The 13441-nt window shown below is 36.6% G+C and overlaps 1 protein-coding gene across 3 annotated transcripts in view; it reads right to left on the reverse strand.

Moving 5' to 3' along the window:
• Positions 1-13441, reverse strand: part of SNX7 (sorting nexin 7) — a 108494-nt gene that overhangs the window by 16937 nt on the left and 78116 nt on the right. Inside the window, exons 8-9 of one of the 3 annotated variants that reach the window (XR_013400582.1) lie at positions 5930-6082; positions 420-577 (exon numbers count right to left, since the gene is read on the reverse strand). Coding sequence is in view for 2 of the 3 variants with exons in the window: in XM_077952636.1 (XP_077808762.1) it covers positions 420-545; positions 5930-6082 (279 nt within the window). In the remaining variant the exon portion in view is untranslated. The remainder of the gene's footprint in view (positions 1-419; positions 578-5929; positions 6083-13441) is intronic. The other 2 variants (XM_077952636.1, XM_028831304.2) reach the window with 2 other exon arrangements.

Genomic DNA, 13441 nt, shown 5'->3' on the forward strand with positions numbered 1-13441 from the left:
CCCCTCATTGCTCCTTTCAACTCACAGATGAGCACAAATCGATACTTTTTCTGATTTTCAGCTTTGAATAGAATGAAATTTCTGACAGGAATCTAAATGCCATCCATCCAAATCTTGCTTAGGTAGCAGTTTTATCATCATTATCAATACAGATTAACCTCTTAAGCTCTGAATACTTGGAAATTGTCCTATTTGGACCAGGATGGTTTCAAGTAAATATATACACAATCTACAAAATGTCCCAAAGTATGCAGTATAATATTAAGTTTAAAACAAACAACCATTTCACTAGAATTTATTTCACTATTTTCCCAACACAAGAAGAAATAAATCCCTAAATAAGTAAAACTACACTTGAAGAACCTTCTGGACACTCAGCGCTTATTCATACTTATTTATTTATTTATTTACTTACTTACTTATTTATTTTTCGAGATGGAGTCTCGCTCTGTCGCCCAGGCTGGAGTGCGGTGGCGCGATCTCAGCTCACTGCAAGCTCTGCCTCCCGGGTTCATGCCATTCTCCTGCCCCAGCCTCCTGAGCAGCTGGGAGTACAGGCATCCGTCGCCACGCCTGGCTAATTTTTTTGTATTTTTAGTAGACACCGGGTTTCACCATGGTCTCGATCTGATCTCCTGACCTCGTGATCCACCCGTCTCGGCCTCCCAAAGTGCTGGGATTACAGGGGTGAGCCACTGCACCAGGCCCATACTTAGTTTTTAGAGGACTGCTGTGAGATCTACTTTTACAAAATTTCTGTGATTTTTAAATGAGCCATAAGTAACTAGACTGGGATTTTAAGAAAACATTAGTAGTACTGTTCATCTGGCTAGATGGTATACCCTTATAATAATTTTTTTTCTTTTTCTCATTTATCTTTCAGAAATTTTCCTTTGCTATAATTGTTTTTCTGCTTGCTAGATGTCCATATAAATATATTTGTGTTATCTGCTAAGAATAGAACCTTTTATTGAGTCTGTCCATTACAATCAAGTAAAAAAACTAATTTAAATACTTCGCCATTAGAAAAAAATAACGTTAGGGTTGTATTAATCAAATAAATGAATAAATATTTTTATATATTATTTTTCCCCAATCAACTTTAGCCTCCTAACAGCAAAACTTAAGTGTGAATTTGGATCATCTCTCCCCAGGCTGCACCACCCGTGTTTAGCACAGGGCTTCAATAACAGAATCTCACATAAATGAGTTTACATGAGGGAAGTGACATTCCTAAATAAGACTGATAGAATAAGAAATGCAGTAATCATGGACCTGCTTATTTCTTGAAATTCTTACCAAGTTTTCAAAAAGCTAATATTTATAATTATTTTTAATAGTGCACTTATGATAGAAGAAAAAAACAAATGTTCAACTATTAATTATCTAAGCTAATATACATCAGTATGATGTATCATAAGAAAATTATGACACTATGTGGAAACATGTAAAATAAATGAAAAATATGGAACTCAAAATAATATATATTCATTTTAATGATTGTGACACTAAATAACTAAACATATGTGTTTTTATGCTGACACATTCCAAAGACCCATGCAGAAAATCTAACAATAATTTAATCTTAAAATAGCAAATTATTTTCTGTAATTATATATAAATGAACCACTCCCTAGGAGAAAGGATTATATGGGTATTCTTTATCCTCATCATACATTTGTGTACTGAGCTTTTGTTGCTGTAATTGTTTGTTTTCAGTGAGCCTGTATTAATATTATAACCAGAAAAATAAGATAATAAAATAAGCATTTCCATATATCCACTAATAATTTTAAAATAAACTATTCAAAGGAATGAACTATATTATAAAATAAGCTATGCAAAGGAATAAACTATATTCCTTTATCATATTCACTTAACTACAAACTGCAATTTGGCAAAAATTAACATTAGTAGAAACTTGGGCCAGCAAGACTGCAGAGAGAGGAGAGCACTACCTCCATGAGTTACAGAGAAGGTCATGTGAGATACCACATGTGAGATACAGAGCAGGCCCGGATCATAGCAGGTACTCAGAAATGTTAATTTAGCAGGCACATATTAAGAATCTGCATAGACACATTGGAACATAGCTCCTTTTATTAACCCTACCCTTATCATAACTCTTGTGAATGCCCTACCCTTTCTTACTATCAACCTTGTCCTTGATATGTTAGAGACAAATAAAACAAAGACATTAAATGACCAAAAGGACATCAGATCTGTCTGCCACCTCCTTAGTAACAAAGGTGATTTCACTGGACTGGGTAGACGGTTCCCCATTTTTTGTGCTCATCCAGCCGAAAGGTAATTGTTCTCTTTTATATTAATAGTTCTTGCCAAGTCCAGAGCTATTCCAAAGCAGTTCCTAAATGGCTGCACTTTCCTGTCAGAATGTCCAAATAAGCCCTCAAAGTCTAATTGTAAGAGGACATTGGACAGCCAAGTGAATTCAATGATATTAAAATAGAGTTTTGAGAAGAATGCGCTCTTCCAGTTCATAAGATAAGCCAGGAATCACTTCCTCTCAAGCTTTCATCATTAGCACCATCAGCATTGACAACAACAAAGCAGATTTTCTTTTGCACCTTCAAGAAAAATGTTAGGAAATATCCACGCCCTGTATCCAACATGTCCTGTTTTACTGTTTTAGAATCCCTTTACATTAGCAGGAAGTCATTTTCTTTCATTATTTGAGTATCAGTGTACTTTGAAATCATTCATCCTGCTCAAGTGGATTTTTAATTTTATTGTTTTATTATTCATTTGTTTAAAAAGACTCAACACATTTATCCTTAATTATTGGTCATATAGAACAAAATGTGAATAACATCATTTTACCTAGTAAAAGTTTCATTTGAGACACCCGTTGTGGATTTAGAATCAACTCTCTCCCAATAAATTCATACATCTAAGTACAACATGACACTGATTATTACATGTTCTTAGATGTAATAGATGCCTCTAAGTATAACATGACACAATTATTGTACAATATGATAATAACTGGAGTTCGATACAGACCCATACCTCATATTTATAATCTAATTTCCCTCTGCCATTTTAATATTTAAGTTTTAATATCTAAACAATCTGTGACCAGAACTTAATACAGGTAAATCCAAAGGCAAATGTATATATACCCTGTTTCATCCATCACACTAGGAACAGACCCTTTTGGGAATACTGATGAAAAAAGAAGTATTTCCATTAGAATGTGATGAAATTAAACAGGAAATGAATGGTCTCTGGAACATTTCTCTTCCCTGTATATCTGAGATATTCTGATGTTAATAGTTAGTGGCGGATTGTTGCTGTTTAGGCCTTAATCTTTCGCTAAGAATCCTTGACCATTTAAGGGTTCCAACTTCTTGATTTTGTTTTACTGGACTGATGTGCCAAATCTGTTACAAGTTTTTCACTCAGGAAAAAATTCAACAAATAAATGGAGCTATAAGGATCTCTGGAAGTTATACAAACGAAAAACAATGATCCCTCCAAATTTATACATTTAAGATGGAGGACACTTGATATATTTTTGTAACATTTAGAACTGTAGTACACTTGGGGAAAGAGTTAAAAACATCACACACTGATAGAAACTGCTGTGAAAAACAAAATTTGCAATATGGCACAGCGATGCTCTTTTAACTGTTTCTAAGAAAGGAACATTTTATATAAACTGAATTCAATCAATGAGACTGAAAAAAATACGTATTTACGTGAGAAGTATGGTTAAAACCCAAACATTTTAGTTGGAATGCTGTGGAATTGTTATGAACACTTTAAAAAAAATCCAAATTTAGAAAAATTGGCAGATCTTATCATTTAAAGGAAAATATATTAAGTGCATTTGTCCTGTGATTTTTATACCCTAATATACTTAGGTTTTATAATCGTTTATAGAAAACTGCATGTTTTAAGACATTTTCTTATAAATTATCTCAATTAAATTTTTGATTTGTTTTGTTATTCATAACAAGTGACTTTCTTAACAATTCTGTAATTTAAGTGTAGACAATTTCTACTATAAAGGAGAGGTAAGGTTAGCTCTATGGATTTAAACAGTTAAACGGTAATAAAGCTTTATGTTGATAAATGTGCTTTATTAAAAAGAAATATTTTATATCATTCAAAATCTGAGATTTATGGGAAATTCATTTTAGATACTTGATTTTACTTATAGTTGTTATCAGAATGAAAAATTAAGGAGAGACAGAAAATGATCTTTCCAGTTCTACCCAGTTAAAAAACAAAACAAAACAAAACAAAACCACGGATCTGTTCGATAATCTCTAGCCCACTAACATGAAACTCCTAGGTCAGTTCACATCTCTGCCTTTCCTGCCTCCTAACTAGTCTCATCATGTCCAGTGTTGCCTAACTCTGACCCATGTACAGTCAGAGTGATCTTTCCAAAAGGCAAGTCTGATGCTGTCAGTTCCCTGCTGAAAACTACTCAAAGGTTCCCATTTCCCTTAAAAGACTAAATTTATATAGCACTCTTCAGCCTAATCTTTCAATTCAAAACTACCTTCACTCCTTCTTCCTCCAAAAAAGAACCTCAGTTATCTGAACATGTTCTCTCTCCCTTCGAGGCTTTTGTACATGTGTTTTCTCTGCCTCCAACTCCATTTCTCACACCCTTATCTGGCAACTCCTTATTCTTCATTCAGGTCTCTGCATAAACATATCCTTATTTTTCCTAGATTAGGTTATATGCCCCTGCAATGTCTTTCTATACCTAACCTTTATACCATTTTGTTATGCTCTCTTTGTGACTGTTCCCGTCATTGGCTGTAACTATGTGAGAAAGGGATTGTGTTTGCCTTGCATACTGTGGTCTCTCCAGGGCCAGGCACAATGTCTGGTGATAGAAGGGGCTTAATTAACTCTTGTTGAATAAAAACATCAATATCAGTTAATCTTTCAAGATATATAATATTTCAGTTTAAAGTTCTTTTAAACTGATAAGCACTATATACTCTAAATTACAGGGGTCCTCAACCCCTGGGCCATGGACCGGTACTGGTCACTGGCCTGTTAGGAACCCAGCCACACAGCAGGTGAGCGGTGGGTGAGCATTACCGCCTGAGCTCTCAGAGGCAGCATTAGATTCTCACAGGAGCGCATGTAAGGGATCTAAGTTGCATGCTCCTTATGACAATCTAACTAATGGCTGATGATCTGAGGTAGAGCAGTTTCATCCTGAAACTAACCCCACTCCCACCTAGGTCCATGGAAAAATCATCTTCCATGAAACCTGTCCCTGGTACGAAAAAGGGTGGGGACCACTGCTATAGGACATAATTTTGTTAATGTAATAATTTCATGTATTCATTAATTCAGCCAGAGATAAAGTTAAAGATGTTATTTTAAAATATACTTTCTAGGAAAAGTATGTTTACAATTTAAAAAGAAAAACAAAAAACTTATCTGAGGAAAAGTTAGTTGTAAAAAAATGAAATACTATCATCTGAAAAACAAAATGAACTTAAAAAAAAAAAGATGTTGTTACTCTTTTGCTGATGGAACGGGGTGCTCCTTTGTTGATGGTTTTAGAATAGCTACAGAAGATGGGGATAGCAAGGATATAGGGAACAGGGCCTGAACTGATTTTCTGCTCATTCAAACCGCTGTTCCTTTCCTTCCTTTGCCACATCTTTATAAATGGAAAAGAGAGAGGAAAGAGGAGTAGTTAGGAGAATCATTAGAAAGCATTATCAAATGCTTTTGAAGAATCGAAATCCAAAACAACAAACTGAGGATAAAAAACCAAATGTAACTGACAACTTCATCGAAACTGAGCTACCAGAGGGGCATCAGAATGTGACACTGGTTCTTTAATACACTCTTTCAACATTGGACAGACCAAAAGTAAATGAGAATATAACTTTAAAATGAAGCAATATCAAATAACACTAATTACCTGTTCATAATAATGGATATTCTCCTCAGCCATATCTGTAAATGCTAACTTGATGTCATTTTGCATATTTTGTTTCCATCTTTCCCAATCTGCTTTCAGGGCATTATTAGCGCATTCCACTTTATCTTCAAGTTTTCCAATCTCCTCTGGAAGCTGAATTAGGTCACAAAGAGAGACAAATTGACCTCTGTATTATTTCCATTAGGTGAATTCATCAAATATTAAGTTGAACAAAATACCAAAATAGCCTAAGTATAACTCTTTTTTGTTCTTAATCACCAGTATTTATCATATGTACTAACGAAAGTAAAAAGAACACGGGGTTCAGTCAGGGTTGTTGAGTACAGTTCTATGGCTGGCCACCAATTAACACTTGACCTTGGCTAAGTCTCTCAAATCCTGGGCTTCAGTTTCACTATTTAGAAAACAAAAGCAACCGAGCCAAAAATTAACTCCAAAGTCTTTTGTATTAAGACTCTCCTTACAACTACCATTTCTGGTGATAATATTTACATTAAAAAATACGGTTTCAGTCACTTCAGCTTCCCAGTTCTGGTCCTCATTTTTCAATTGTTTTTAGCAGAAGGCTCAATTAACTGAGAGGTTATAACATCCATACTCTAGTCCAAACTGGAGGCCCAAGGGATTAACTTGTAAACTTTACTCAGATAGCCAGTAACAGAGGCAAGTTTATAGCGCAAGATGCCCAGATCCTAGACCATGAGCCACCAGACAGACTTAGTGTAATATTTACCCTCTTCCCCACCTTATCAGCCTTTCAGTATGTAATCCATTGATTTCTTTTTTTATATTTGGCATATTCATATATATGTATTTATACATTTATATTATAGCTATTCATATATTCAGTGTATATTTACTAAGTGTCTTGTCTGTAGCGGGCATTTGTCTAAGACCTGGAGATTCAGTAGTGAAGAAAATACACAAAAATCCCTGTTTTTACCACAGCTTATACTCTACTGGGGAGAGACAAACTACAGGCAAGGTAAATAAAAAATACGAACTGTCCGCTGGTAATAAATGCTAGAGAGAAAAATGAAGCAGAAAAGTAGACAGGAAATGTTAGGATGCTGCAATTTCAGATAAGGTGGCCAGGGAAAGCCTAAATCAGGGAAAGCCTAAATAAGTATGACTTGAATAAATATCTGAAGTAGATGTGAGAGTGAACCATGGGCTTCTCAGTGGAAACACATTCCCAGCAGAGGAAACACATTCCCAGGAAAGGAAACACCAAGGGCAATGACCTGGAGGTGGAAGTATGCCTAGGTGATTTAAGAACGGAAAGACCTGTTCACTCTGATGGTAGTTTCTTTCGCTGCACAGAAGCTCTTTAGTTTAATGAGATCTCATTTGTCAATTTTGGCTTTTGTTGCCGTTGCTTTTGGGGTTTCAGACATGAAGTCCTTGCCCATGCCTATGTCCTGAATGGTATTACCTAGGTTTTCTTGTAGGGTTTTTATGGTATTAGGCCTAACATTTAAGTCTCTAATCCATCTTGAATTAATTTTCATATAAGGAGTAAGGAAAGTATCCAGTTTCAGCTTTCTACTTATGGCTAGCCAATTTTCCCAGCACCATTTATTAAATAGGGAATCCTTTCCCCATTTCTTGTTTTTCTTAGGTTTGTCAAAGATCAGATGGCTGTAGATGGGTGGTATTATTTCTGAGGACTCTGTTCTGTTCCATTGGTCTATATCTCTGTTTTGGTACCAGTACCATGCTGTTTTGGTTACTGTAGCCTTGTAGTATAGTTTGAAGTCAGATAGCGTGATGCCTCCAGCTTTGTTCTTTTGACTTAGGATTGTCTTGGCAATGTGGGCTCTTTTTTGGTTCCCTATGAACTTTAAAGCAGTTTTTTCCAATTCTGTGAAGAAACTCATTGGTAGCTTGATGGGGATGGCATTGAATCTAAAAATTACCTTTGGCAGTATGGTCATTGAATGGGAGAAAATTTTTGCAATCTACTCATCAGACAAAGGGCTGATATCCAGAACCTACAAAGAACTCAAACAAATTTACAAGAAAAAAACAAACAACCCCATCAAAAAGTGGGCAAAGGATATGAACAGACATTTCTCAAAAGAAGACATTCATACAGCCAACAGACACATGAAAAAATGCTCATCATCACTGGCCATCAGAGAAATGCAAATCAAAACCACAATGAGATACCATCTCACACCAGTTAGAATGGCAATCATTAAAAAGTCAGGAAACAACAGGTGCTGGAGAGGATGTGGAGAAATAGGAACACTTTTACACTGTTGGTGGGATTGTAAACTAGTTCAATGATTATGGAAAACAGCATGGCGATTCCTCAAGGATCTAGAACTAGAAGTACCATATAACCCAGCCATCCCATTACTGGGTATATACCCAAAGGATTATAAATCATGCTGCTATAAAGACACATGCACACGTAGGTTTACTGCGGCACTATTCACAACAGCAAAGACTTGGAATCAACCCAGATGTCCATCAGTGACAGACTGGATTAAGAAAATGTGGCACATATACACCATGGAATACTATGCAGCCATCAAAAAGGATGAGTTTGTGTCCTTTGTAGGGACATGGATGCAGCTGGAAACCATCATTCTCAGCAAACTATCGCAAGAACAGAAACCAAACACCGCATGTTCTCACTCACAGGTGGGAACTGAACAATGAGATCACTTGGACTTGGGAAGGGGAACATCACACACTGGGGCCTATCATGGGGAGGGGAGAGGGGGGAGGGATTGCATTGGGAGTTATACCTGATGTAAATGACGAGTTGATGGGTGCAGCACAGCAACATGGCACAAGTATACATATGTAACAAACCTGTACGTTATGCACATGTACCCTAGAACTTAAAGTATAATAATAATAATTTAAAAAAAAAAAAAAGAACGGAAAGACCAGCATGGTTGCAAGAAAGAGAGAAAAAAACGAGGGCGGGGGAAAGTCCTGGGAAATGAGGTTAGAGAAGCAAGTGAGTGGCCAGATCATACTGAGCCATGTAGTCTACGGTTAAGGTTCTTGGATTTTATGGAGATCCAAAGCCAGGAAGATTTGAACAGAAATGACATCATCTCGCTCATGTTTTAAAAGGGGCCTTATATGTTACCACCATTTCACGACAAAGTATTTGTGAGAGGCCATCTTTTAAAAAGAATTCCTATTTTAAGATGCTGAAATGTAAAAATGTCTTAGAACCAATAAAATGTTACTTCCGATGCTTGTCTGAATTAGTTCCTTTTTAATATGAAATTTCACTTCTGTTCTTATTTCACAGCAGCTGTGTGTGCTTTCATTTCTCAAATAATAGATATTTGGTATTATATAAAACTTGCATTACCAATGTGAGATCTATTTCAGTAGAAAGGCTGACTTTCATGTTTTTGTCTGTGTTTTTTCACTCTCTTGTTTTGTTTGTACGGTCAAACTATATCAGTGAGAATACTTTATGGGACTCTGTAGTCTTCTGGGTAATTATTTTGCTAAATCTTAAAGAACACGTCCAATGGGATGTTATTGAATAACTAATAATGACAGGCTGTCGGTGCTTGGAAATAGGCACCTACAGCCATAATAAAATTGTTGAAAGGCCAAACTCAAATAGGATCTGGGTCTGCTAGGAGACCTCAGGGATGTTAGAGAGCCTCCTCTGGATTGTTGGATGGAATCTTGCCATTTGCATAGCCAGATGGGGATTATTAACAGAACGTCTCCATCTAGGATCAAGGGGTACATACACCAATTGTAATCACACTGTTAACTCTCCTCTGCTTAGGCTTTGCAGTTTAAATTGCCATGCAATGGCGTGGAATGCTGACAGAGTGGTTCTACTGAAATTGGCTTTCAGGAAACATAGTATCTAAATCACATAGTCTATCTTTGTCTTCTTCCTGATGCAGCTTAAAATGGTGTCCCTGCCATAAAGGATTTACTACAAAGAGTTTTTCCATGTCAATCTGTAAATCTCCCTCATTAAAGCCTTTGAAGTGGTGGTCTGGTCAGTTGGTGGCTCTGCCATAACCAGCAGAGCGTGTTCCTAGAGAAGAACTTAAGAACTCACTCTCAGAACTTTGCCCTCACTGTCACCTGCAGAAAAGATTGTAGCCTTATCAGTACAGCACTGGGATTAAGAGGACTGACAGTGGGTTAGCCTGGTCTCAGTTTAAGTCCCACTTCTGTCGTTTACAAGTTATGCGACATTGAGTAAGACTATCTGTTGAAGCCCTAGTATCTTTAACTGTAAAACAAAAGTAAAAATAATAACATGCATTTCATTGGGATTCTTATAAAAACTGCAGCATGAAACAATGACCATTAATTGAATTACACAGGGCCTGAAAATTTGCCTACTAAATGTTCTCACCATCATCATCACCATCATCATCAGCTGGTGAAACTGACATTAATTTCCTCTCTTCTTCTGGTATTTTAGTCTCTGGTAATATGTCATTCTTCTACCAGTGTCTAGGTCTTAAGCCAATTTCTAGTGCTATTTCCTCAATCTATTTTCACCAGTGTAGAAAACGACACATATGCTTTAAATATGTATGATGAATTCTTGTCATTTTTTGGTGACTATATCAGGTTTTTCCTTTCTTTGATGAGTTATTCATAATTTTGGTTGGAAAAAAGGAAGGTAAAAAAATTAGGTATTTCCTCACAGTGAATCATCTTCCCATAATTTCAATTCTAAGAAACACTAACATAATAAACACAAAACACCTAATTCAAATTAGGAATGATCTGCACTACATCTTTCCCAACAATTTACAAAAGCATAATATAATTAGATACCTTTCCCCTTCGTTGACTTCAATTTTACTAAGTTCTTTGGCACAAAGACTACGCATTCTGACTGTGCCATCCATCCAAGTTCTAATAGAACATATATACTCAACAAAAGTTAACCTGAGGGGGAGAATAGCCCACTGGCAGGCTAAAGAAGTCCTTCTGGTGTTTTATTGTTCCCTCCAACACCACATGTCAGGCTTCAATAACTCTAACCGTAGGAAATTCAACTCATTTACTGCAAAATAGCATGGAAAAGACTGGGCTAGATAGGATTTAAGGCTTGGTATTAACCTTCTTTTCACAAATACTGACAGCAGTTTAGCCTTCTGTTATTGGAAAAATTGAAGAAGCAAGCAATCCTTGTTGCCTGCAAAATGTTGTAATGCCAAAATAAGTAATAATAAAAGACTGTAAGATAGTGAAAACATGCTTTATATTTAATAGTAAGGCTAATGGGTAATTTCTAGCTTCAGTTATATTCAGCTAGAAATTAGCCACACAATTAAAGTCATTAATCCTAAAAGCTCAAACAAAACAATATGTTTCTACAGTGGTGAGTACATGTCTATAGTAACAGTAACAGCAGTAATCATGACTATTTTTTGCATTGTGTCATGGGCCATTGTTTTAAGCTATATGCTTTCCATACATTATTTCACTTAATCTGCATAAGCACGTTACAAATGTGGTATTATCATCTTCCTATTACAAGCTGGGAAACCAGAAGAAAGAAAAGAGATTACATAGCTATTTGTGGCATATCAGGGATTCAAACCGATGTCTGCCAGTCAAGGCAGGTGCTCTATTCATACTGACTGAATAGCACCAGCCATTGATTGGGCAAGCTTGTCTGTGGCTTTCAAGGTTAAACTGATATAGCTGTTATCTCAAGGAGTTTGTAATCTATTAGGTACAGGTACGCAAAAGTAAAGCAAAAACCAAAGGCTATAATAAAAAGTAGAATGGGATACCATAATGGAAGGAAAAACGTAAAAGTAGTATTTACAGATACAGAATGGGAGATTAATTCTGATTGTGGGGTAGGGGACATTTTGACTTTTAATTAACTAGTCAGTGACTGGGACAAGGAAACACCTATCTGAGGATATGATATGTACACAATCACATAAATACTATGCTACAGAGTGTGACAAAAGAATGGACAAGAGGCTGGTCTGGAGTTGGCAAGGAGAAGCATGGGAAATGCAGCTGCAAATGCAGATTAGAGAGACTGACAAGTAAAGGCTGGAAATGATATTGAGCATGAAAAGGATTTTGCAAGAGATGGTTATCCACTGAAGGTTTTGATCAAGGCAGAGCTGTACTTCAGCCAGATTGAGTCAGAGGTATGTGGAAATTGTTAAGAGAGAAACAAAGGAGGAGAAGAAAGGAAACCAGTTCATCTAAAATGGGACTAAGGAATCAAGAATAAAAATCAATAGGGAGGATCTGGTTGGTTCTCACTCATTCACCCAGCAGCTTCCACTCAGCATCCATCTAGTCTGCGTTAGGAACGAAAATGGAGGGGGAAGAGATGGACCTTGCTCTCACAGACTGATGCCATTGGGGAGAAATAAATAAGTAATCAGGAAAAGAAAACTTGAAAGGCATTCATGCAAAGCAAACTGCAGATGTTAGTTCACAGAAGCATGTTTACCTTGGAGTTTCTGAAGAACTACAGATGGTTCTTTAAGGTTGATACCTACAGTACAGTACGAGTAGATGAAGAGCTAAGGAAAAGGACAGAGAGGCAGGCAGTGCCAAGTCCTACAGGGATTCTCCTGCAGGTTGTTTGGATTTTTATTGAAGACAAGTGGAGGTGTGAAGGAGTTTAAGAAAGAGGACTAGAGAACAGTGGTAAAGATCAGACCCCTGATGCCACAGAAACTGAAAAGCAGCGACTGAAATGCTGGGAGGCAGAGTCAGGAGGGTCTAGCCCTGACGTAGATGGTAGGCACTGTGAGAAAAGTCTGCATTGCTGATAAGGTTAACTGGAAGAACAGTTACTGCACGGTGTGATAGGAGATGATGGCCTGAAGGCTAACAGTGGTAATACATTCACTGTCCCAAATAGTATTGCAAAGTGAGGGACACTGTTATATAAACATTCAAAACCATTTAGTTGCAGACAGAGCAAACAATTTTTGGAGGCTAGCAGGAATCAAGATTAAAGTTAAGCTTTGAAGCTTCCAAAAAGACTTTGCTACACTAATTTGGGTAGTTTGGGCAGGCTGGGAGATAATATGGATACACCAATTGACATACCGATTGCACCAAAGCAGAGCTGACATTTTAAATTTTAAAAATTACAGGTATATGTCTAAGGAAGTAAGTAAAACTGATGTGCAGCTCTGCTCTTTTGGGAGAGACCTCTCTCCATTATCAAGGTTTTTTATTTGATGTTTCAATGATGCTTAAACTGCTTTGGAAGTCTTGTTTGAACTAAAAACGGTAACGTGGTTCATTTGGAAACTGTTAAAACATTTGGTCCTCTAAAATGAATGACTAATCCTCCTCATTCAAACACATAAATATATACATCTGTTTTTATTTGTTGACCCTGACCTCTTTGATACCTCTTTGGAAACAATTAATTACGGATGCTCCTGACTTACCTATGTAAAAGAAAACAAAAACTCCAACCTGAACCCCAATTCACTATGCCAAAAGAAAAACATTAAGCTGAAAGCTGAGTCA

Source organism: Macaca mulatta, chromosome 1, assembly GCF_049350105.2.
Source record: "Macaca mulatta isolate MMU2019108-1 chromosome 1, T2T-MMU8v2.0, whole genome shotgun sequence".
NCBI lineage: Eukaryota > Metazoa > Chordata > Mammalia > Primates > Cercopithecidae > Macaca > Macaca mulatta.